The sequence below is a fragment of the Sciurus vulgaris genome (assembly GCF_902686455.1).
Source record: "Sciurus vulgaris genome assembly, chromosome: 2".
Classification (NCBI taxonomy): Eukaryota; Metazoa; Chordata; class Mammalia; order Rodentia; family Sciuridae; genus Sciurus; species Sciurus vulgaris.
The window spans coordinates 36,488,433-36,516,367 of NC_136462.1; the positions used below are offsets into that span (position 1 = coordinate 36,488,433).

At 31.3% G+C, this 27,935-nt stretch overlaps 1 protein-coding gene across 1 annotated transcript in view; it reads right to left on the reverse strand.

Annotated features, from left to right (window-relative positions):
* GPHN (gephyrin) overlaps positions 1-27,935 on the reverse strand; it is a 709,158-nt gene that overhangs the window by 237,864 nt on the left and 443,359 nt on the right. Inside the window, 3 exon segments of the mRNA XM_079127200.1 lie at positions 6,465-6,506; positions 13,150-13,221; positions 15,408-15,464. Of these exon segments, the coding sequence (XP_078983326.1) occupies positions 6,465-6,506; positions 13,150-13,221; positions 15,408-15,464 (171 nt within the window).

The following is a 27,935-nucleotide window of genomic DNA, read 5'->3' on the forward strand; positions in this document are numbered from 1 at the left end:
TTAGTGAAGATCGGTATTAAGAAATGTTACAGAGAGTGGGAGCAAATCAAGATGATTACCAACATGTAAGAAACAGAGAGAAACTAGTAGGTTGACAGGTAAAAAAGCAATATTAGGTAAGACCCCAAGTACAAATGAAATTTTCTTGAAAGGATAATTAGGGTGAATAGGAGTTGTTAAATGTGGCTTTCTGGAGGAAGATGGAACTAACATATGAAGTGGGGGAGGCATTTTTGGCAGACAGAATAACATTAAGTAATGGCCAAGAAGAAAGAAGGAACATAAAATGACAGGAAGATTCACCTTAATCAAGAGTCATGATAGTAAGTGGCCAACTGTCTTAGTTTGCAAGGAATTAAGAAGAGTCCTGGGATGTAGGATTTACAGTTTTATAACTGGACATTCCCAAGATATGGGAGATTCAGTGCTAAAAATCAGTAAAATCCCATGCAAACTAGGAGGAACTGGTTACTAAAAAATAATATTAGAATAATGACCATTTGAAGTATAAAGGACTCATAGAAAGGAAGAAGCATTTATTCTTACTACAGTAAGAAAAGGTATTGTTTGCAGCTTTTTTTTTGTTAGACAACTGAGGGTAATTAAAGCAGTGTTCAGGATGATTAGTCTGGCCTAAGAGGAAAAAGGGACTATGCCAAAAGATCACAATTTTTTAGTTATTGTACTAATTCAAGTCTCAGGTGATTAGGGCTTAAATATGAACAGTAGAGAAGAAAAACCCCTTTGTCTATTGAATGCTTACTATGTCTCAGGTACTATACTAGATTTTCCATAAATTATCAATTCTCCTGACCCTCCAATGCAGAAACTTAATAAATTTTAGAAAAGTTTATGTTTGCTCATGTGTTCTCTCACCATTTCACAAATATTTTAGTGCCTCTTATATGACATGCCAAGTTTATTATCCACTTTGAAATCTACCAATGTTGTCAAGTTTATTATATATTTTCAAATCTACCACTACAAAGTTTACTGCATGTACTAGAAGTAAGAATTAAGAGGACATAATTCAAAGGAATAACAAAAGTGATAAAATTTATAATACACTGGATATCAAAGGTTTAGGAACAGTAATTGATAACTAGAAGATATCTATGCCAGAAAACTTTAAGAACAAGACCTCTGATAGAAACAAGGAATTCAGAAAGCAAAGTTCAACATTTGGTGTCTGAGATCATAAAAGACATTCAAATAGCAACTGGAAATATTAGGTATGAATATGGGTGAGCTATGTCATTTTAACTCATATCATTATTTGATCTCTAACTAGTTATATCTCTAATATATTTCATTTGTAAATAACACAGGGAAAATGTATGACCTCATGATAAGCTGATCTGTATTTATGTAAATAAAGTTGGATTCTAGGTAAGTACTTTATGGATTCTTTGCATCCTTATATCCATGAAGAAGATGATATAGCGCTCTCTTTCCTCTTATCTCTTCCTCCCTTAGATAAACGTAGCTTGTATATTAGTTTTAAGACATTTTCCTCGAAATTTCCTAGATATTCAGGAATTGTTTATCTTAAATTTTAAACTTTGTATGCTAAATAGGCATATGAAAATATCACTGATGACCTACCTCTTTTGTTTTAAATGATCACAGTATATGTGGCAGTATATAAGCAAAAATTCACTAGTGTCAGCTACAATGGTATATTTAAGAAAATATTTTTATTATAGAAATTTAAAAATGTGTCTGAGTAGATAGAAATCATCTTGTTTCAATACTTATCAACCGATTCAAGAATGCTTTAATTAGATAGATTTATCAAACGTACCTGTCAAAGAGAAAGTCATGTATTAATTCATTATCTTTCTGGCTGTCACTTATTTGGATGTCAAAGAAAGGCATGCACTTAATTTTCTTATTTTGACCACAACAATTTATATATTCTAATTCATTCTAAAAATTCAAAAGGGAGGTAAGAATCAAAAGGTGTTAAAAGCAGTACTTGTAGTGGTTTTGAAAGATTATTTCTAACATTTCTTCATGTAATCTCCAATTTCAAAACTCTTGTATATTGATGGCATGAAAATAATACACATGAGTGAAAAGAAAGAGTAGAACATCAGACACAATTATATTGAAATAAATAAATAATAGATCAATTATTAAAGATTTTAAAGTTCAATTTATGAAGTAGGTGATTGCTTGGGGATGCACAGTGAATGTGTAATCTCAGGTGATTGCTTCACTGTGCAGAATATTTTATGGATACAGTATCTTTCACTTTAAACAATTAGTTCTGTGGTGTTTAAGAAATGGTCTTTTTTTTTTTTTTTTTTTCTTAAAGAGGAAATGCTATGGTGTTTAAAGACCAGCTGTCTTCCTTTTCTTTTTCCCTTCCTCTCTTCCTTCTTTGACAAATTTACTATCTGCAATTTTACTGAAACTTTGTTTGCAAAAGCTCCAAACTTATTCAGTCAAGGTTGTTTGGATCAGAGTTGTTATTCTTTATTTTTTACTTTTTTAGTACCAGGAATTTAACTCAGGGGTAATTTACCACTGAGTCATATCCTCAACTCTTTTAATTTAATTTAATTTTTACATTTTGAGACAGGACCTCACTAAGTTGATGAGTGCTTTGCTAAGTAGCTGAGGTTGGTCTGACACTTGCAATCCCCATGTTTTAGCCCCCTGAGTCTTTGGGATTATGGGCATCTGCCATTGTGCCAGGATAGCATTGTTCTCAAAACCATGTTAATTTCAAAGGACAACTGTTTTACATGTTACAACTTTAAAATAGCACCATTTCTTTAGGTAGCTGAAAATTCTTAAGCAGTAAACATAGTTAAGTTTTAGTATTTGTCAATTGAATAAGAAATAATTTATCTTTGAAATTTCAAATTATCCAAATCAACTTTGTGACTCAGAAATCTAAGATAAGGTTTCAAAAGGTTCAATTTGGACTAAAAGCATGACAACTCGAATTTTTTTTTCTTGGTTTAGATACTGTCTTAGGCTTATTATACATATATATATTTGAGAATAAATATGTATACACATATATTGGAGAATGAATATATATATTTATTCATTTATAACATGATGTTATATATAAGTAATATTCAAAGTGAATGTTATTTCTATCAGGAGACAGCTCTTATTCTGTTGCTTTTTAAAAGAGAAATCCTGAAGTAATCTTTTCAAAGTATTTGAAAAAATGAACAGTGCTGGAAAATTGGAAAATGGAGAAGACTGGTTAGAAATATGGAAAGTTAGGTTTTGCTTTTTTTAAACAAAGGGACAATTAAATACATGGAATAACATTTGCCCAGTATTATCAGTCAACTAAGGTTAAAATTTTCTTGTTCTTGTACAACTCATAGATAGGTTCCTTTTTGAGAAAGCCTTATTATTTTTCATCTAACAAATGCCTAAAAGACAGTGATGTACAATTGTTAAAGCCAATGTGCTACATTAGTGGTTGGAGACTTTCTTCAGTAGAGGAAGTAAGTGAAGATGATATAAGCATAGGTGGAAAAAGATACTGAGTCATGAAAGATTTGCTACTTCCACAGGGATGCTATAGAATAAACACTGCACTTTACCAACATGCCTGTCAAGAGGCTTTCATGTGATATTGAAACATGAGGATATTCCTTAAAATTTTAATTATCAAGTTTAAAGTAAAAAATTTGGTGAAACAAACTATCAATTTAAGATTAAGTAGAAAGCAATTATAGGTTATTTCTGTGCATGGGATTATTATGAATATTAGGTTCCTTAATTAGTTCTTAGATTTATTGGTCCTCATAAATTAAACACCACCTACAAAGACCACAGAAACCCTACAACAAATAACAAAAAAAGAGAAACACTTATGACAAAGAAAGCCCACATGTCACAATGAAAGAAACAAACCCAGATGAAGCCAGAGTTCATTTAAGAGCTGAGTGCCATGGAGCAAATGCCACAGCATATGCAACCCCTCCTCCCAAAACCCTCCTCTCCAACCTGAGAACCCTCCTGCACACATGCTGTCAGAAAGAAAGTAATACCCTGATGGATGCTGTAGGCTGTGATTGGAGATGATGCCAATGGTAGACTTCTTATACATTCTCATGGTAAATGGAGAATTGCCTGGATGAAGTGGCAAAAAGAAATGTGTTATATATTTTTTACACTGGAAATTGTAATCCTGGGGAATTAAGAAAGACCTGTGGAAAATGTAATATGAGATGACATTCACCTTCTCTTTCAAAAAGTCTTTGTTGATATCACAAGTAGTTCATTTGCCTTTTAATACTTTGCTTCTCTATCACTAGGTTTTAAGAAGGAACTAACTCTTCATCTTTATGGTAGCAAATAACATGCATATCTAATAATGCCATCAATTTGGGGAAGAAGACTTGTTCCATTGTGCATATTCTTTTTAAGATTACTTTGTGGGTTTAAATCTTCCATACAGATTGAGGCTATGGTTTACTTATAAAAACATTTTATATTGCTCAAGGATCTTTATTTAAATCGCTCTTCAGACTTTTGTGAAATCTCATTATGACAGTGGCACTATATTGAACGCATGCTAAGTGTGTTCCCTATACATTTCAAGCACTATTTGCCACTTCAAATACCGAAATGACAATGAAAAAGTAAAATAAAAGAATTCACATTGTTCCCTTAGAGTTTGTTGTATAAGGATTCTCCTGTAACTATAGAACTTTTCAAAACTCTGCATTATTTTCCTGGCACTTTTCCTGAACTCTTCTATAAATATTTTATATCCTTTTAGAACTGTATTCCAGATATAAACATAAAAGATATTTTTATTTTATTTTAAAAGTATGTTTTGCAAATAACAGAATGAATGCTTTTTCACCTTGAAGAAATAAATTAATTCTTCACAAAACCAGTTTTAAGAGAAAAAAAAATCTGTGACAGTTATAATTTACAAAGTAAAATTGAAGATGGCTATGATTTTACTGATTCAACAAAGTCAACTTTGTAAGGCTATGGATTTAATAAAGCTATTTCTTTCAAAGCGATTTCCTAAAATTTGAAATCTAAAGATGATAATCTACCTGTGGTTCTGTATATACTGCCTGGTATTTTATTTCATTTTAATACCAGGGGTTGAACCCAGGGGCGCTCAATCACTGAGCCACATTCTCAGCCCTTTTTATTTTGAGACAGGGTCTCACTAAGTGGCTTAGAGCCTTGCTAGGTTGCTGAGGCTGGCCTCAAACTTATATTCACTTGCCTTAGTTTCCCAACTCACCAGGATTACAGGCAAGCACCATGGTGCCTGCTGGTATTTTTGATAGGTGTTTCTGGTTTTTTTGGCATCATATTATTCTGAGATAACTTTTTGTGAGCAGAATTAAGTTGACAATACTGGCCTGAATATGGCAGCTACAGTTGCTGTACAAAGTAAATATGTGTAGAAATATGTGATGTTGTAAACTTAGAAACTGAGATCTTAAAATTCATAGAATGTTAAAGTCCTTTTACTAAGTAGTCATATTTTGATGCCTCTCAATTACTCAACAGTGCCTATGCTTTTGAAAGTAGAGTTCATGGATTGAATATTCAAAAGCTTGTTAATAAATAATAAATCTGCTTTATAAATCTGCTTTATAAATATAAGAAAACCTATTTATGCTATGATTTAAAACAACATATATAAGAAATCAAACCTTTACAGTGACAAAGAATATAGGCCAAATTTCATGTTGTATACTTTGTTAAAAACATGATTCTCATGACTGATAAACTCTTTTAGATAATAAGAACCTTATGAAAATAAAAGTGTCAAGGAAACTAAGTAACCTAATAAGTTTTTTAAAAAGGAAATGAATCTTCTATTTCATATAAAAATAGAGAAATTATTTCTTTTTTTCAAATTTTTCATTTAATAATTAACTTTGGATGCTTTCCTATGTCTTTGTTTAATAGGATGGAATCATCACTACTTCCATGCAAATTCTCAGCTATCAGAGAAACACACAAACAGATATGCAAAGTGAAATCTTTGCCTTCAGCTAATGAGCTGAATACATTATCTGATTCAAAGTAATCTTTATGGAATTAAGGTGGTAGGAATAAGTTAGCTATTTGGGCTTTGGTCATTTCATGTGACTTCTTTCTTTTTTTCTTTTTTTCTTTTTTTTTTTTTTTTGGTGATATTAAGGATTGATTGAACCCAGTACCCTTCTAAGCAAGCACTCTACCACTGAGCTACATACCCAGCCTGGCTTTATCCATTTTAATGTGATACAGTGGCTTCCCTCCACCCCAAGTTATTCCAACAACAATGCATAATAAAAATATAGAAATTTCCCCCTAAAAAGTGATTTTCCCCCCTCTGGTACCCTCATCCCTTTCAGCCAAGTGCAAAGTGCAAGGCAAAATAAATTAAGGCAAAAGGAAAATAAAATAAAAATGGTGAGTGCGAGCATGTTGTTGACCATGTAGAAAACACGTGCAAAATATACCTCGGATACACTATAGGTAGATGAGCACGAGGGAAGTCGAGCCTGGTTTTGCAGTGGGGAAAAGAAAACACTGTTAAAGAGGAAATGATAGAACAGTAAGGGTCTCAGAGGCTTAGATGGCTCCATCAACAAACACATTTGCCAGATAACAATACAGCCTTATAAGCAGACACTTGGGTTTGAAAACATCTCAAGCCTCAAGTTACTTGAAGGAGAACCTTGTGATTAAAAAAAAAAAAAAAAAAAGCCTTGCTAAAAAGAAAAAAAAATCCATGACAAAGACGTCCTTTGGTCAGGTAGCATCTGCTCTAATCTTTCTGAGAAGATGCTCACTTAAGGGAAAAAGCAGAAGCAGAACACTGGATAAGTTTTCCTATGGTAGCACACTGATCTTCATTGGCTTCACATTTGGAAACTACAAATGAGGGCATTTTTAATTCTAATGTACAACTTCATATTATTCTCTAAAGAAAGCACTGAGAGATCAGTATTTTGATTTATGATTTCCTGTTTTTACTATTTCGTTTTTGGTATTACTGAATGCCCTCCTTCTTGTTCTTCTTTTCCTCTATATGTCAATACCAACACCACAGAAGGTTTAAGAATTTAAAACATAAAACTCTATTTGAGACATCTTTTATCAAAATGTTTCATTGAATTTTTGAATAGTTATTTTGTCACTGATTTATTAAAGTTATTTTTATACTTAAAAATCATGTTTAACCTTTATGACTTGGCAGATTTCTTTTTTATTTTTTTTTTAAACAGAATTCTGCTTTGTTGTTGCCTGGCTGCTCTCAAACTCCCAGGCTTAAGTGATCTCTCTCCTGAGTAGTTGGGACTAGGAGTAGATCACTGTGCTGGACTAACCTTTATTAATTAGCATTGATAATTTTCTGACCTGTTCTTACTTTCTAGGTTGTCACAGTGGTCTCCCCTCACAAAGGGTTTGTTTTTGTATTTTTTCCCCTTGATTTGGTACTATGGATTGAACTCAGAGGCACTTTACTACTAAGCTACATCCCCAGCCCTTTTTTAAAAAATTTGAGGCAAGGGTCTTGCTAAGGTGCTGAAGGCTTCACTAAGTTGCTGAGGCTAGCCTCTAATTTGTAATCCTCCTGCCTCAGCCTCCCTCTCAAGTAGCTGGGATTAGAGTCATGGGTTACCACAACTGACTCTTTAGTTTTACAATGCCATGCGAGCTAAAATTGTTAAGTATATATTTTCTAGTTATAAATTATGTATGAAATTTCAAGATACAAAGTTATAATGAGGAATTATAGAAGATGACAAAGTGAAGGAATCAGAAACAACTGGTTAGATTTGTTCTTTAACTATATTTCTAGCATCCAACACTGCAGAATATAGTATTCAATATTTATTGAATGAATAAATATATTAACTCTTGCTTCTACTATCCTTAAAAAACTAACCTTATGATTAATATTCAGAACTTTTTAAAGCTTACTATTAAAAATTTGTGATAAGGCTGGGGGTGTAGCTCAGTGGTAAGAGTGCTTGCCTAGCATGTGTGAGGCCCTGGGGTTCAGGCCACACTACTGAAAAAAAAAGTGATTTATTGTGATTTAAAAGTATCACAGCCACTTATTGCTTTGAGGTAACTCCTACAATATGCTCAATTCTATAGATTTTAAGAAATTAAGAATTTTTCCAACCATATGTACCTCTTAGGAAGATAGTTCTACGAAAACTGTGCTGTGTTTGTTCTGTTCAAAACAGTTTGAGAATCTTGTCTTTTCTTCTCAGTTCACCATTTTTTATTACTGGGGAAAGTTACTTATCAAGGAGATTTTTTATTAGTGCCTTATTTTTATATTAAAGTTAATTCTGAAAAGGGAAATTTTGCTTTGAGCATTAAATACCTCATAGATGCATCACTTATTTCAAATGATGTATTATGTTATTTTATAAATATTGGATGATTTGATTTTTTGATTTGAAGAATAGGATAACATATAATAATCTTATGTTTTAGTAGAACCAAAACCTTGGAGAATTGAATTAATTAACTTTTCACATTAAAATTGATTTATTGACATCTTAATCATGATTGTAGTCTGGTCATGTTTAAAAGACACAATCTACCAAGATACTCAGGATGTTACCTAATTACTATGGTAAATGAGTACATTTTTAAAAATACAAGTGAATGCCAAAATATCAAGCAGGGAAGACTTAGGAGGTTCAAACAATGTTCTGCATATAAGAACTGAAAGACATTGAAATTTATCTAAAGAAAATAGACTACAAACAGATGTTTAGAAATCTAAGGACTACTGATTATTTACTCATCTAAGAACTAATGATACAGCTGTTCATCCCTGCTCAAAGTTGGCTGATTCAAAGCAGATTACTTTCAGATTTTAAATGCTATATGTTAAAATGTTTTATATTACCTGATCATGTCAGGATATCTTTCTCAGTTATATAAACTTTTTTTGTAGAGGTTATAAGATTTTAGGTGAGGTCATATAGGCAATTTAGTATAAACCAAAAGTCCATCATGGGCTTCAGGGGAATTATCTTTTATAAAATATAAGGAAGTACTAAACAAAAATACTATATATATATATATATATATATATATATATATATATGTAAACAGTACTCTAATAACACTTTTAAAAAGTTTTGGGTATGAAAAATGAGTTTTAGCTTTATATTCTAAATTCCCATAGGGACTATCCCCCCCATTAAGAGAAGAAGAATCTACAATCTACACTCTGAATGATAATTTTTTCTTTTCTTTCTTTTTCTGTGGTACTGGGGATTGAACCTAGTGGCGCTCTACCATTGAGCTATATATCCTCAGTCACTTTTACTTTGTATTTTGAGAAAGGTCTTGTTAAGTTGCCCTGGCTGGCTTCGAACTTGCAGTCTTCCTGCTTCAGTCTCCTGAGTTGCTGGGATTACAGATGCATGCCACTGTGCCCAGAAATAGTTTCATATTTGAGGCCTCAATAATGGTAATTCCATAGATTTACTTTATGTGTATGCGTGAGTGTGGGGTGGGTGGGAAAGGTAGTATGTGAAGAGAGAATAAAGAAAAAATGTAAAAGAAAAAAAATAAAAATATAAAGGTTGACTATCTCAGGGGACTAACTCTTTTAAATACGTTTCCATGCAGAATAATTTAAAACCATCCCCAGAAAAATGAGCAGCTCTCCTTTCCTCAAGCTCTAAAATGGACATATTTCACAGAGTCTACTATAACCTTTTTTTTTTTTTTTTTTCTTTTGGTGGTGGTACTAGGCATTCAACCCAAGGGCATTCTACCACTGAGCCACACCCACAGGCCTTTTTATTTTATTTGGAGATAGGTCTCTAAGTTGTTGGGTTTGACCTCAAACTTGTATTCCTCCTGCTCCAGTCTTCCTAAAAGCTGGGATTACAGTCATGTGCCATCACACCCAGTTTATTCAATTTATAGATGCACTAGATAGTTACAGCAAAACTTGGCAAACTTTTTCTGTAAAAGATCAGAGAGAAAATATTGTAGGCTTTGAGGGTTGTTGAAATTTCTTCTTCAACTATTCAACTCTCTGTTGTAGTCCAAAAGCTACAACTGAGAGTTGAATACGCAATGAAACAAAAGATGAAGATATAGTTAACAACTGCAAATGAATAAGTATGTCAATGTTTCATTAAAAGTTTATTATTTGGACACTGAAATTTGAATTTCTTATAATTTTCACATGTCATGAAATGTTCTTTTTTTGATCCCCCAATCCCCACCATTTAAAAATGCAAAAATCATTCTTACCTTGTGGGCCTACAGAAGAGTGGGATTTGGCCCACAGGATGGTTTGCTGATCCCTGAGTTATAGCACTCACTTAATGAATATAAAAGTGCAAATACCCCAAAGATAATAACCTATTAATCAAAAATGTAAGAAAGTAATTTAGAACTAAGGATAAAGTGAAAATGCTGATCTTAAAAAACCTAAAAAAAAGTGCAATCATGTAAATCATTGTATTCGCCCTTCTTCCTACTGGTCCTAAATAACTTCCTTATAAATTTACCTTAATTTATATTATCTAACAAAGCATTAGTTTGCATTATCTTATTCTATGCTTTTCTATCTTAACACTGTCTGCACTGTTCTTCAATCTTGTGCATTAATGTTAGTGTTTTCCCTACTAGATTCATATGTTTGATTTAATGGAAAATTCTTTCTTATATGGTTTTATTCTCAGTCATTATTCTCAATACATCATCAGTCTAAGGATTTATAGTAATTTTTGCACTCTTTAAATTAGGCAAATTCTGCTTAGGTATTATTAACAGTTATTAAAATCGCTAAAGACCCATTTAGGGTTCAAAATATCCTGCTTTGTAAATGTAAAGAAAAAGATGATTCATTCTTAACTCAGAAACTAAAAGTCTACTATATCCTTCTTTTTATTATAGAAGTCAATGTAGAAAGAAAAACATATTTTCATAGGAGAAATAAATAAGACAATATTATTCCAAAAATTACAGGACTCACTCATCAAGAGGGTGCAGGGCTCTTTTCATTCTAAAATACATATATATGCATTATATAAATTGATGCATCAATGATTTAATTAAATCCTTATCCCACAGTTCTGAATGATGTGTCACATTCTCCAACTATTAAATAAAATGTTTAATTGGCAACATGGTTCTGAACCTTTCACTTTACTGAAATTATTCTCTTGTGTTTCAATGAATTAAAAGGTATCCACATCCTTGCTCCTGTTGTGTGAACACATGCAATAAATTTTCCCAGAACAGAATGGTCACTGTTTGCCAATTTACTTCATTTTAGAAGCAAAATATGTTTGGGTCTATGGTTCTAAGAATAACTTTATTTTCAAGGAACAATTTTTAATATATATGGCATACTCAAGGTGTACTTGGGTAATACGAATTAAAAAGAAACTGAACACTTAGCTGAGCCTTTGATTTACATGTTTTCTTAGTTGACATCTCTAAAGAGGGTACTATTTGCCTTTTAATAGTTATTTTTTTTTTAAATCTTGTAGTTAATAGAACCCTTAGGATGACATATCCCATATTTAATCTTTTTAGAAAAAAAGGTAAACAAAAGGTAAAAAAAAGGTAAAAAAAAGAAAACAAAGTTTTCTGATTGAAAAGGAACAAAAGACAAAGATGTTGAGACTAGTTATTATACAGCAGCACAGGTGCTTAAAACAGAAATCAAACTTGTAATTTAATCTTAATTTTACACCAACTCCCATCATGTAGACCTTATCAAGTCTTGACTTTCTAGTCTCAATTTGATTAAAAAAAAAATATCAGTTCTCATGACTGGTTAGGGAAGAGCACAACACTAAAATACATGTATCAGAATATTTTAGTAGTTTCTAGTACAGTATTCAGGTATGTTTAGTCATAAAATTCATATTAACTTTTTTTATTTCAACAATTGTGTAACAGATTCTAGGGACTGATTTTGAATGATCTCTCAAATTCTGTCAAGAATATACATAGAAAAGGACTGGCTCAAAAACAGTAGAGAAATGGGACACATAAATTTCTTTTTCTGTTTAGCTATCAGAATTAAAGGCTGGTATTAGTTAACACTAGGGACTTTAATAATCAGAAATTTAATATAGAGACATACATAATTATATATATAATATAATTAAAAAGAGGCTGATATCTCAGAGAATTACCATCTAACTTTTATTCTATTTTTTATAAAAAATTACTATGGCAATATGAATTGCATAGATGGTAATAATCTTTAGAGAAGTATATCAAGTGCTAGATTAATAGGAACATTTTTAGAAATCCCAGGAACAGGAAGTCAGGGTTAAGTCATAAATCATTTATTTTAATAATTTAATTCTTTTGCTGTATTTATATCATATACTATTTTAGCCATTTTTAATTCCACTTTTCTTCAAAAGATACTTTTAAAAGGAAGATCAAGCATTCTAAAAACCTGAATTATCTGTTGTAAAAAATACTGTTGTTAGTACCACCTATATGATACATGTACAGGATTGAGTGGCTGTCAGGCACTGTTTTCCTTCAAAGGTTGTCTTTTGTTTATGAACTTTTAGCTCCAGAATTTAATATGCTACATGAAGGTGTTCTGGGTGAAGAAGATTGCTGCTAATTTTCTTATTTTAAAATAAAAAAATGACAATTATTTTTAAAAATCTGAGTTATGATTAGTCTATTAACTCAGAATATATGTGTCTACTTGACTGATTATCTATGTTGATCATTTTCCTTAAAAACTGAAATTGAATCAACAAAGTTCTATTCTTTGGGTGCAGTCCATAATTTATAATGTTGCTGACACATCCAACAAGGAACAAAATAAATGGTCAATGGAAAAACTCCAAATAGAAGTTCCCTGAAAAGATTCTTTAAAAAGTTTACTACTATAAATGGAGCACTGATTTTGAAAATTTTTATTTTGCATTGGGGCCAAAATGTTATTAAATCAAAAGCAATGTAAGTGTGGTTTAAGGATCCTCTATACTGCCAGTATAATCTTTATTTTACAAATGTGAGCATGATGCTGTAGCTAGAAAAGAAAGAAAGGGGTGGGGGAGAGACAGAAAGTAAAATAGATGGAGATGAGAGGACAAACCAGTCAGATTTGGAATTACCAGTCAGCAGAAGTTTAAGGGGGGAAAAAATCATCAAGTGAAATCGTACATTTACTCTGAGAGAGTATCCTTTCACATTGCCTTCTAGGTGATCTCTGAGCTCCTCCAGCTTTCGATGGAGCTACATGTAAACATCAGAAAATGAATTGAAAAGGCAACTTGTTCTCTTTTCAGTTTTCCTTTTTTTCCTTTTAAAATAAGATCATAGCATTATACATTTCTCACTGCCTTTGGCAAACATTTCAAAGTATCAATGATCTTTGAATAATATAAGAATAAATGTTTAACAAATCCATGACTAGGAAGTCAACATTTTATTTTTTTTTTAAATTAGAGTATCTTGTCTCCTCAGCATTAATGTAAATAATTACTACAACTATCCTTACATTCCCAAGAATGTAAGGATAGTTAATTCACTTAAAATTTTTTTATTTGGTAGAAATACTAAGTAAAAATACTTAAAGATTACGAATTTTTCTCTGTTTCCCAAAAACACTTTTTAAAATTTAAAACTGCATCCATATTTAAATAAACAGTAAATATGTCATATTTGTTCTTAAGCATATATGTGTATATACATAACTATAATGTATATACACTTAAAAGTAATAAACACACTTATAACCTGATAAACCAAAAGATAAACTTGAGATAATTACACACACACACACACACACACACACACACACACTCTTTTACATACAATCCAGTTTAAAGCAGAAGGTTCTACAGTTATGGATGCCATTTTTTTCCCTCAGTTAACTACCATAATTTTAATAAAATTTTGTACTGCACCTTCTCACTTGAATCTGTCATAAATCCATATTCTAAACAATAATGGAATTATCTTCTCTTAATGACAAGCTAAGATATGATACCTCACAAACAGACAGTGAGGAATGCTACTGATAAATCATCACATTTTCCGGAGTGAATAATCTTATGTTGCCTTGTTTTTGAAACAGGCATACAATCAACACTTCCCACTCCCTCTGATTATCCCTAGTGAAATAACATTTTAATATAATAGTTACCCACTATAAAGCAGTGTTAGAGAACAGAGAGGATGGCTTTTTAGGAATAAAGAACACAAACATACAAACACACCTTCATCCATGTGCACTGGTGTGTGCACACACAAATAAATAAACAACAAAAAGTAAAACTAAGAAGACAGAAGAGGCAACGAGAGAAAAGAGTGCAGAGTTTGTGTTTCATAAATTGCTAAGTGGAAATAAATAGGAGGTGTGTAAAATTTTGAGATGACTCAATATTAAGTTTCAAGGTAGTTACCGAATTTTAGGACACTTCAGTGCACTGAATTATTTGGCATTTTGATTAACAGTTACTATTACTGTAGAGGCAAATGGGATTGAGATATAAAAAAGTGGTTAATTTGTGGGTGCTCATTCTGCATATTTTTAGAGTTCAGCAATTTTCTAACTTGCACTTACGGTGGCAGCATTAGAAGTAATCAATGACCATGTCTGTTTCTGAAGGGTAAGAATTTGCTTACCTTTTCATTATGATTAAAGGTTAAGAGAATTGCATAACCAGTATATTTCAATGGTTAAATATACTGATCAAGTGATATTTAACCATTAGCAAATAGCTACACCAGAAATCTATAGGTTGTATATTGGTAGATTGTATACATGAATGGGCAAACATTTAGATAAATCTCTAAATTATTATTATATCAATTTTTTTAAACTTAAAAAAAGGAGATTTAGAGTGCTTAAACACTTAGCTATATGTGGGCCCTTTTTTACTAGCATCTTATAAAATTCCTTTCTAGTTCCTAAGATTACATGTATTCAATACATGTTATTAACTCATAATAATTTTTTTTCTGGACTGAACTACAGCTGATAATGACACTAACATAACATTTAAATTTTTTTTTTTTTTTACAAAAAGTGTTAAAAGGGGAGATAACATTCTAAAAATATATTAGTTCTCTGTGTAACAGGATATTAACACACAATCAGTGACATCAATCAGAGGAACGGTTTATTTACTCTAGAACCCCAAATTATAGGCACCTGTAATAAGGCAGTTGCCCTTTCTCTTGTTTGTGGTGCCATTCAAAGCTAGTTATTTGGCATCTTGCCTTCAGCTGGTTGCTCTATGTGTAGCTGAAACAAAAAGAATAATATGACCCAACAGCCAATAAAAATAATTAAAATAAAAAAAATGGGATGGTGAAAAATGGAAAAAGCCCCCTTCCCCTCCCCCACCCTCCAAAAAGGAAGAAGTGTAGGCTATAGACGAAATCTTGCCAAAAAATGTTAGAAACATATTTACTTTGAGGGATCCAACTCTACTAGCAACTCCTTTGCTTTCATCCGGCCGTCTAATTTGCTACAATGAGGGAAGATGGGTAAAAAAGACAGAATAAAGAAAAAGTGAACTTAAAAATTTTTCTACACATTATTAAGTAATACATGCAAAAACATTAAATGACTCTTTTAGGTACCTATTAGAAGGCCAAGGAGTTAACTAACCCAGAAGGCTATATGACATGCTTTGCAAATAGGCTGATTACTAGAATTAAGTCTGTTATATGGCACTATTCCTGAGATGAGGAAATTGGCACTTACTTTTGGTTATCTTGGGGACTTCTGATGAAGCAGTATCTGCAGTAGTGTTATATTTGCATTTGGCTTACAAAAAACAAAGAATTACAAATATACCTATGTACTTATTCTCTTTTAGTGTTGAAGTGTCTATTCCATTGTAAATACCAGAAAACAACAATGGTATGACTAGAAACAAGAGTGTTCTCTAAGTGAAAGGATCAGTCCTGACAAGCATCATTCTTGATAGGTGACAGAATGAAGCTCCTCTGCTTGCTGACCCAAGCATCGAGGTTGTTCAGCTGTCACTGAGATTCCCAATTAAACAATTGTGCTGCCCAACCAGAAAATTTTAATGCCAGACCAGTGTTAGAAAGAATCACTCCTTCAAGGCTTTCTGTTATTTCAGTTGAATTTTCTTCATGTACGATAGTGGAAATGAAAAGTAAAATTGCTGTTTTTAAAAATTTGTTCTATACCATTCTACAATGAATAAAGGAAGATTCTCAATACCAAGTATCTTAGTACATGAGGTGTTTTTTAAATACAGCTGTAATAAGAACTAATGTTTTGGTGAAAGAGGGAAACAAGTCAAAAGATAAAAAAATATAAAGAGTAGGTATGGGTGTGGAGCTACAGACCGAGTGGTTTTGTCTTCTCCCCTTCATTTTCTATGGTGCTGGGGATTGAACCCTGGGCCTTGCACATGCAAGGCAAGAGACCATATGATTTTGCACTATAAATTCCTGCAACTGCACAATGATGGTCTCAATTCAGACTAGCATAGGTGAAGATATGGTGTTTAGATATGGTGTTTCTTATTTATCAGGAGATAACAGAAGACACATCAGTGTGATGTCAACTACTTAGCATTAAAAGTCTCAGAAAAATAATAATGTCAGAAAACATCAATTTTATGACTAGAAACATGAGTGTTCTCTTAAAAATAAGAAAATTGGCCATAACTACAACATTTTATTTCTTGGAAGCAGGCTATAGATTGTCTCATCCCTTTTGTGAATGTCTCTGATAGCATAAGGAGGTTATTGAAAAAACTGAGAAAATTAAATTTTTGTTTTGAAACAAAAGCATCTTTGACATTAGAATTGCATCAACTTTTGGTTTTACCTGATATAGTTTGTGTTAATTCGTCAGCATTTACTATATGTTATGACTAAAAGACAATAATCAATTCTCACTCTTCTTAAATATTCTTAAATATAATTGCCAAATTTAGAAACAATGCAGGTAAATTAGATCATCAACACTTGAGGACCTCTCAAGGGAGAGTGAATTCAGAGTGAGTTCATAATATTTACTCATTCTCTTTGCTATTTCCTTTTTATCTCAATACCTTTATTTTGAAAGCTATTTCTCATCTTAAAAGGAGACTCACAATATTTGAACTATAGTCTTGGTAGTTTCCTATAAAAACAGAGTCTAATGCCTTTCTAAAGGCTTTTAGAAGCTGTGAAAATTTTAGAATTTTTATGTAGTAACAAGTTCACACTATTTTCTACAACGTCCTTTATTTCTACAAGGCTTAAAATTGTATTAGTCCAGCAACATGATGTGCTTCTTCAAGGTACAGGGAAGGTTAATCACAAATCTAGGAACAACACTCACCATTACTGATTTCTAGTTTGAAGTTGTATTCCCCTAATAGGTCTGGAAATAAATGGGGCTAGGAAAAAAACTGATGCTTATTAGAAGATGTAAATATGTATGTCTATGTATTTCTCCATCTATGGAAAAAAATTTATCTCTTAATATATTTATATATTAAAAAATTTTCCTGTTTCATCTGAGTTCCAAATGTAAGTGCAAGTACAGAAATTTAAAGAATGAATTATAAAAGAAAAAAAAAAAAAAAAAAGACAGTTACCCCTGAACTCTGAGTGTGAAAAACAGATCAAAGAACTGATATAAAGAGACTTTGGGAATAATTTATTAATGCTTGACATCACTTTTGACCACAAGTCTGCCTATGAAACTATTATAAAAGGAAGACTAGAAAACCAATGTGGTTTTTAAAGCCAGAGGTGGTGGCAAGTCAGTCAAATTTCATGTTTTTTTTTTTTTTTTTCCAGTGGCTCCTGAAACAGATAAAAATATCCAATACTGAAAAAATTCAGAAAGAACTAGCAAAAGATTTGTCCATATAAATTTAAATTTGAGTAATGGGGAAAAGTGAAAATAATATGGAATTAAAATGTAATGTTCTCATTTATTCTAGTCAACTTTTAATGGTCAATTAGAATGGAGAAGTATAAAAGAAATTCACAGCTAATCCAAATGTCTAATAATTTTTCAAAAAATAATTTAAGAGAAATCATAGTAGCATTTGGATAAGATGAATTAATTTACTTTATTATAACTGTATAAACCTTGCCTTATTAGTTACTTTTAGAATACTTTTATTGTTAGCCACTTTTAGAATACTTTTCTATAAGGCTAAACATTCTCTGTCAGTAGATACATTGGTATAGCTATAGATTATTTCTGGTAGCTATAATTTGAAGGAGTAGATTTTAAAAAAAGTTTTGCTTAGGAGTACAACATTTAGGGTTGGGGCTGTAGGTCAGTGGTAGAGCACTTGCCCAATATGTTTGAGGACCTGCGGTTGATCCCCAACACTAGGGTGGGGTGGGTTCAGCATTTAAACAAATTCCTATAAATAAAGAAATACTTTAGGGCTATGGTTAATATTACACTTCACTATATTATTCATTTTATATCATTCAACCCTTTAAAAAAAAAACCATGTGGTTCAATGTAAAACAATTGTTGCATTTGTAATTTATTAAAACAAAGTAAAAAAATAGTGAATAAATAAATAAAAGTAAAAAAAATGATGACAAGTGGTCAAGGAAAAATAATTCCTCTATTCTGTAGGAAAGACAATGAGATTATAAAACTAAAGAAAAGTGTAACAAAGATAAAGGAGCATTATAAAGAATAATGAGAATACGAGAAGTAAAAAATTAGAATCTTGGTACAAGTTACAGATTGTCCATACCCTTCCTACTCCCATATACTTTTTTTTGGTATGGGAGATTGAACTCATGGGTACTGGGCCACTGAGCCACATCCCCAGTCCTATTTTGTATTTTAATTAGAGACAGGGTCTCACTGAGTTGTTTAGCATCTCATTTTTGCTGAGGCTGGCTTTGAACTTGAGATCCTCTTGCCCCAGCCTCCTGAGCCGCTGGGATTACAGGCATGCACCACCACCCCAGGCCCATATACTGTTATACTTAGGAAATTGTCTTTTAAAAAGGTTTTCACTACTCATTGTAAACATTAATTTTTATTTTATATAAATTTATAATTTTGATTATTCAATTCTATAATAGCTTTGATTTCAAGAAAATATAGTCTATATAAAATCAGACTTTAAAACAAGTTATTTCCTATGCTTTAGTCAGAAACAATTCAATCATGTATTTAGACAAAATTTTTATCTGTTTAAAAATATAAAGATTATCTTTTGAGGCTGGGGTTGTAGCTCCGTGGTAGAGTGCTTGCCTAGCATGTGTGAGGCACTGGGTTTGATTTTTAGCACATATAAATAAATGAATAAAATAAAGGTCTATCAACATCTAAAAAACTATTTAAAGAAAAAGACTATCTTTTATGGTATGGTTATTAGGCCCCTTAAAATATATAATCTTTAAAGAGTGTATGTTCTTTTAAAAGATTTTATTGGTTATTTGTGTATGAGTCAGAAAAAAAAAGTTTACCTTTGAACTTCCATTGAAATAGGATATAATTTTTTTGCGGGGGAGATACTGGGGATTGAATGTAGGGGCCCTTAACCACTGAGTCACATCTACAGCCCTTTTTATTTTTTATTTTGAGACATGGTCTCTCTAAGTTGCTTAGGATTTCAATAAGTTGCTGAGGCTAACCTCAAACTTGTAATCCTCCTGCCTCAGCCTCCAGAGCTGCTGGGATTATAGGCATGCACCATCATGCCCAGCAAAATATGATATAATTTTCTAACCAGTGGAATTAGGAATATAATGACAGCATGGATATTAAAATGCTTTGGTATAAATACAGTCATAAACAACTTCAGTTGGCTTTAAAAAGATTTGCACAAATCTGAAAAGTAGCCCCCCCCCAAAAAAGAAATTCTGGTTATACCAGGTCCTACCTAAAAAAGAAAAGAAAAGAAAACAAAACAAAACAAAAAACCAAAAACAAAACAATAGAAACATTTTCCTGGTTTCAAAAACACTGAGCTGAACACAGTGGTGCTTGACTGTAATCCAAGATACTTTGGAGGCTGAGTAGAATTAAATTTCTAGAAACAACATGGTATGTTAAAACAAAACTTTTAAGCTTCTCTGTGTATATGAATGCAGTATAAATGAAATTTTAAGCCAATGTATGCTCTTCGCTTGAAAGATTATATAAATTTGCATTCTTAACCAGTGTGACTAGAAATACTCATGTCACTTCTCATTACAGCACTGATAATTATAATTTAAAGACAGTATCAATTTGTAACATTTACATTGTTTTAAGTTTTCAGAAATTTCTAATTAGGGCAATTTTTTCATATATTTCTATATGTATTTCTTTTTCTATTTTTTTTTTTTTTTTGGGCGGGTACTGGGGATTTGCATGTATTTCTTTTACGAAATGTTTCTTCCTGTCCTTTAATCATCCTATTATTTTTTTCTACAGGATTAGAAGAACTCTTTGAATCTATCAATTCTTTATTTGACATATTTGTTATAAATATTTTGTTTTTGTATCAATGCCACTATAAGCTCCTCGAGAGTAGGGTTAATAAGTCTATCCATTGCTGTATCCCTAACACATTACAGTATTTGACATTTAATGTGTACTACAAAATATTCAGTAAACTTCTGAATTAATCTATTTACTCTAATGAAAACAGAATGAATAAGGAAAGCTGATAATCCTGGCATTATATGCTAGAAAATGTCTGGCTAATCTATAAAATATGCATAATTTAAATACACGAAGATCTACAGAATAGTTTGATATATTCTCTAATAAAGTCATCAATGGGTCATGGACAATTAATTATATAGATTTGAATCATGACTATATCAAATCAATTTTGCTGCTGAAATGATGTCACAGGTCATTTTTGTTGGGCTGCTTTTGAAGAAGTATTACCAAATTATTAAAAAAAATTATAGCAATCAAAGCTATTTACACTGAAAACCAATTTTTTGTTTATTTGTTTGGTAGTACTGGGATTGAATCCAGGGGCTTATGCACGCTAGGCAAGCACTCTACCACTAAGATGTATCTTCAGACCTTTTAAAATTTTATTTTATTTTGAGACAGAGTCTTGCTAAATTGCTCAGGTTGAACTAAAATTTGTCTGTTTTATGAGTAGCTGCGATTATAGACATGTTGTACCACACCCAGTTGAAAACTAGAATTTTTAATTTCATTATTTCTTGTACTTTTACAGTTCAATTCCCTATCTTTTTATAACTTGAACAAAAATCTAGGGGGTACCAAGAGAATATTCTGGAGACAAGATTGATTAAAATGAGAAAGATCTTTAGTGAAGTTAGAATATTTTCAGTTGACAATCTCAAACTTTATGTATTAGCATAGAATGCAAAAACTGAAATAAATGTGATTTTTTCTATATTCCTCGGACATTAATAAAATATCAGGAAGAAGGGTTAACAAGAATATTTATTCAGTTGAAAGAACTATGCCAAAATAATAAGATTATAGTCCTATAAGGCTTTAAATCCTATTTCATTTAATATCTTGATGTTGCAGGTGTAGAAACAGAGTTCTACTATCTCTTATGAAGATATAAAAATGGCAGATTAGGACTTGTATTCATTATTTAGTGCCTCACGTATAGTAATTTTGCATACTCAACGTTAGCTTTTCAAACAACTTTGGGTCTATAATTTTTAAGTGGCTGCCAGTAAATGAGTTAAATGCAAGTGCTAGAAACATCTTCTTCTAATAAAATACTAAGTTGAATTCATAAAGAAGCAAAAAAAATATTATTGGTATTCATGTAAGATATGAATTACAAGCCTAGAATTTCTGCATATACTCTCAATAAAGGTAGAATTAACACAAGTTGCTCAGTTTAATTAGGAGACTATTCCAAAATATTTAACTTCCAAGAAATTGCCTATAGTATTGTTTACAAAAGAGGAAAATAGAAAACAACAAAAATATCTAAATTAGAATCTAGTGAAAAAATTAATGCACGTACATCAATTAGAATCAAAAAATCAAAATAATTTTGTAAAAGATTATTTACTTATTTATTGTGGTATTGGGGATTGAACCTGGGGATGCTTTACCACTGAACTATAGCCCCAGTCCTTTTTAGTTATTTTAAAAAATTTTCGGACAGGGTCTTGCCTAATTGTCCAGGCTGATCTTAAACTTATGATTCTCCTGCCTCAGCTTCCTTAGTAGCTGGGATTATACATGTGTGTGCCAATGAGCACAGATGTACAAGATGATTTCAAGTAAACAAAGATGTTCATGACATAAAAAAATGTTTATATTAAGTGAACAAGAGAGGTTAAATATTACAGACAGTTTAGAAACAATAGCTAACATTTATTCAGTACTTTATTTCAAACACTATGCTGATTTATCTGCATTTTAAAATTTAATTCTTAAAATAATAGTATGAATCAAACAGTATTATTATTTTTTTGGTATCAGGGATTGAATCCAGGGGTGATTAACCACTGAGTCATATCTCAAGTCCTTTTTATTTTTTATTTTGAGACAGGGTCTCACTAGGTTGCTTAGGTCCTTTCTAAATTACCCAAGTTGGTTTTGAACTTCTGAGCCTCCGGAGTTGCTGGGATTACAGCTGTGTGACACTACATGGACTGTGGTAAAGAGTATTATTATTTTTCAAATTATGGATGAGATAATTCAGGTTACAGAGGTGAAATAGCTTTCTAAAAGTCACATATGTAGGCAGTGATAAATCTGTGATTCATCACCAGGCCCACAGGACCTGGAACTTGAGTTCTTAATTGTTTGTTGCCTTTCTGTTATGACAAAATATTTGAATGCATAGAAAAAAACATACAGAATGATATATAGCAAAATTTTAACAGTGATTTTTTAAAATGAAAGGCATTTTGTGATCATTTTTTAATATTGAATTTTCTAAATTTTCCAAAGTAAGCATGTATATTACTTTTGTATTTTTATTTTATATTAAAATGAAACCACACCACTTATAGTTTGTCTTAGCTATAAAATTGTTAATTCTATGCTTAATAATTTCTGGTTATATCTTCTGAGGTGTCAAATCTCAGTTACAAATTCAGATTTCATAGTGGTAATTATACATTTCATAGTTAAGTTATATCTAGCTTCAATGATGAGCATAATTCTGCAAACACTGAATAATTATAAAGGGATGGGGACACTCCATTTTAAGATCATTACATATAAAGCATAGGGGACTCAGACAAATGAACAAACAAATCCATGTAAAATCCTATATATCTAGCAGAATGTTATAGAAAAATGAAAATAACTGAAAAACTCAAAGTTAATAGCTAAATATTATTATCTAATTTCAGTTTTATCAAAATACAAAACATTCTACTGTATGGACTATGCACCTTTCTCATTAAAAAGTAAAAGAAATTCTTTTATTTGAAGTCTCAATATTACATTTCACTATCAAACCATAATAAATATAAAACATGTTGTTATAGAGGAGGAGACACTAGACAATAATGAACTAGAGCAGAAGTGGGTTACTTAAATGTTTGTGAAGTAAACAAGTAAAATAATCTAGAGGACCTAATGAGTGCCAGCTATGTATGGCTTTATGTCAGTGCTAGTCCAGCAATGTTGACCTGATTTTTAATAAACTGCTGAAAAACATCTGTCACTTTTACTTGAAATTTAGTCCTTTCTTCTCTCCTTTCTTTCTCTCCTCTCTTTCACTGCCCCCAATCTCACCCCTACTCTTTTCCTGGGGATTGAACCCAGGGCCTTGCACATGCTAGACAACTACTCTACCACTGAGCTACACCTAGCTCTGAAATTTCCCAAATTTTAAATGCTTCAAACTAATTTTGAAAATGAGTCATTCTCACTATGTCCTTAATAAAATCTATGTGTGAACAATAAGGTTATTATTTAAGAAAGGACTTCATGTGTTTCCTGGGGAAACACTAGTTATACTCAAATGTAGAAGGTAGAATCACACTGATAGTGAGTAGGGCTAGCTGGAAATTAGTTTCTTTCTTATCTCTTCAAAAATGTCATGAAGTTTTTTTCTCATTTTGGATCAGAGTAACTTTTTCCTGCCCCAAAACATTCTGGATTACAGAGCCAAAATAAACTATTTATGGCATGATACTGATAGTCATTTACATAAAGAATCAGATCTTTTGGACTGAAAATACAACAGTAACACTGTCTCTACGGAAAATATGAAAAAAAAAAAGATTCAACATACATCATTTTGACTCAGAATATTGTCAAGAAATATATGCCGATTTGCTCATTTCATTCTCCCAGTGGTAGCTAAGTGTGGTTTATGAACCCTTTAGGGTTTCTGAGAAACTTTCAGTAGTTTACGAAATCAAAATTATTTTGCTAATAGTATTAAAATAGTATTTGCCTTTTTTGCTATGTTGACATTTGCACTAGTAGTATAAAACCAATGGTGGATTGGCAGTTTAGTGAAAATCAAGGAAGTGGATCTAAATAGTATGAATAATCATTGTATTATTCACTGTCATGTACTAAGAATTTTTTAAAAATACCTAGTCTCATTTAATATTGTCCTAAATGAAACAGTAAATATTAATCTAATCTACTTACATTAATAAAACTTTATTGTTGAGTATTACAAAATAGGAAGTATGAATAAAATACTTCTACTGCATACCAAAGGGTGCTAGTTGTCTCAGGAAAAAGCACTTTATGCAACTGTTTAAGTTATAAGCTGAACTAATCAGTTTTTAAATGAACATCGGTTTTACTTGAAAGAATTAAAAAAAAACATTTGAATCATGATTATTCAAATTTAGATGTCTGATACACATTTTGTTAAAAAGGAACAAAGTGAACCTGTCAATCTAAGAAAAACTGACAGTATTTGTTACTCTTTTTTTTTTTAACCCGTGATAAAAGTCTAGCTCCTAAGGAAAAATAAGTCATAGAAAATGTGTATCTGTTACTTTAACTGAAGCACTTCTAATACTTTGAAGAGTTTTTAGATAAGCTTGGTGGTTATATTAATGAAGATGTTTTCTTGGTATAATAAAATGAAACAGGTGGACAGTTGAAAGAAATTATACTTTTAAAATGACTGAAATATGTTAGAAAAATCACGCCTGGGTAAAATATCCATTCAAGGTGCAAGACAGATCAAAGTATCAGAGTATGTTTTCACAAAGGCAACATTTTTTTATCAAGAGGATTTTTAAAAAAATTTCATTAACTCAGTGGTTTCTGATCTTTTTGTTGTTGATTCTATTTGTAGAACCCATACATTTCTATGTCATTAATGGCTGAGCAGATACTAGCATGTCAATGCTGAAAGAATTTAAGACAAAAACAAAGAAGGCTCATGTTTAGTACAGTCTTTTCATTTTGTTTAGGCTCTTAAAAATGGTAGAAAATAATTTTTGGGCACAAGTAGCACCTTGATATATGCTAGAATTATAGAAACTAAATGAAATTATCCAGAGACTTGGGAATCTGAGTTAGCCAATGCACTAGTTGATATGATACAATCACTCTGGTATTCAATGGAAAATGGTGACAATAAGGAAGAGTATTTAAAAACTAACATTACTAGTAGAAAATACCAGGGAATATTATGTTGATATTGGACTGATAATGTCATTTTTAGGAGTAAAGGAAATCACTGCCTTTCAGATTCATACATTAAAAACCCTGAGCTTAAGAAAATAGTTTATCCAGTATAATATTTTTTTTCCTCAAAGAACAATAATAGAAATCTGCAAAGAAGTTGTAGTTCTACATTCTGTTTGAATACACAATTAGACGAGCGTACTTAAGGAACATACTCTTCATATAAAGATATTTCAAAAACATACTTTGAAATCACTGCATAAATTTTAGTTGAAGAATATATTAATACAATTTATATTTTTTTCCTCAGACGAAAAAGTCAACTTTCTAGTTAGTCTGGGCACAAAATTCTTTTCCCACTTTTAAGGTATAAGAGAGCATGTGATTATGGACTACATTTACTTAAAGTTAAACTTCAGATGTTTAGGGAATAAAGAATAAAATTAGCCTTAAAAATATTCTCAATTTTAACAAATCTAAAGGGAATGATGAAGTGATTGAAATTTTGTAGTTTTTCTGTTTTTTTCTTATCATTTTTGATCTTAATCTTCTCCTGATTTAATGCTAAATAGAGATGCTGTTGCCCTTCATAATTGAAAATCAGCCAATCATCTAATTTGTGAAACATACTTATTTTATTTTATTTTATTTTTTTTTCTTCTTCTTTTTTTTTTTTATTGTAAACAAATGGGATACATGTTGTTTCTCTGTTTGTACATGGCGTAAAGGTATACCATTTGTGTAATAAACATACTTATTTTAAAAGAGAAGTTACCCATTAGAGAATTATTCTTTCATCATACCTTTTTTGGAAGACTATCATTTTAGAACTTGAGTGCTCTAGGTACTGTTTTAAACTTCTTTAAACAGAATCTACATACCATTTTATTTCTTTTTGCTTAGTCAATGGAAGACTAATATCCCCAGTTTGTAGTCTGAAGATTCTTCATTGTGATAAAGCAAGAGGTGTGAAAGTCATTCATCATTTAAGTCAGATTTTATTAAAAGAGAATGTCTGATTTAAAGAAAATGATATCTTCCCAATATATAATAAAACATGATGCTATTTCAGCAAATAAATATTTGTTGGAGAAAATACCATTCTATGAAGATGTTTAGAAAAGAAAATATATTAGATTGTGATGAGTTTACAACAAGAAAGAAAAAAATCAAAACAGTATATTTTACACAGAGATCTTGCTCTCATAGTTGAAGAATTTTAAAGGATCAAAACACAATCTACATTGCAGTCTGCATGTAAAATGTTAATCTAAGATAATGTTTAGTATTATGGTAGACTCAGAGAAATAGATATACACATGCAAATAAATATGAAGTTTTTCAGCTTAACTACTACCCAGTGATAAAAGCAATAGAAGGAAAAGTTGGAATTGTTAATTTTGAATCATTACTTGGATATTTAGCCATTTTGATTTTCTTTTTGTGTGTGTGCTGCTGAAGATTGAGCCCAGAGTCTTCCGTATGCTAGGCGAGCATACTACCACTGAGCTATTTCCCCAGCACTCTATTTTTAGTTCCTACAGACTAGAAGACTAAAAGCTTCTGAATTTTATTCCCATAATATTCTGTACAGCTGATGATAAATTGTAACATTTAATTATATTTCATTATAATCTCTAGTTGTCTATTTTATCTGTTTGTAAAGGCAGGAGACAATATTTACTTGCTCACCACTACTTGGCAAAGACTTATTTAATAAATTAATGAATCTGTTGGGTAGACAGGGATTGCCAATCTCAGACACAGAGTTCAGAAATGTCAAGGAACTTTCCTTATGTAGTGTGGTTACTAAGTAGAGAAGCAAGCCTTTAAAACTAGACCTTTTATTATCATATCAAGTGCTTTCTAATGCTGATCATTTAAGACCTTCTAGTATTTTTGATGTAAAGAAAAATTCATTTGCACATATATTTCTGTACATGATAGACTGTGCATACTTAATCTGAAATATGGAAAAGGGATTTATGTGGGGTTTGTCTAACACTAATAGGTATTAAATTTAAGTATTATAACCAAGATGCAGAAAAAGATTGAACTGTATTTTCAATTTTGTCTTCAATATCACTACATGGATGGCTCACACATACCTTAGATTAAACACATTCAGAATCAAAATGCATTTCCCCTTTTCTTTTACCCTAAGAAACTGTGCTTCTTTTTAACCTAGAACAGAGATAAATGCTAAAAGATTTATAGTCTTGAAATTTGACTCAGTGGAGAAAAGAAAAAAAAAAAAAAAAGCATTACTTAAAAAATAACCAATATTTGAAATTAGATACTGAAGTCAGTGAATTAAGACTATTCATGTACTAATGAGGTTTTACCCCACAAATTCTTGATTGGTGACAGTGCCTTTTAAGTGGTCATTATTGCTGAAAATAATTCTTAAAACCTC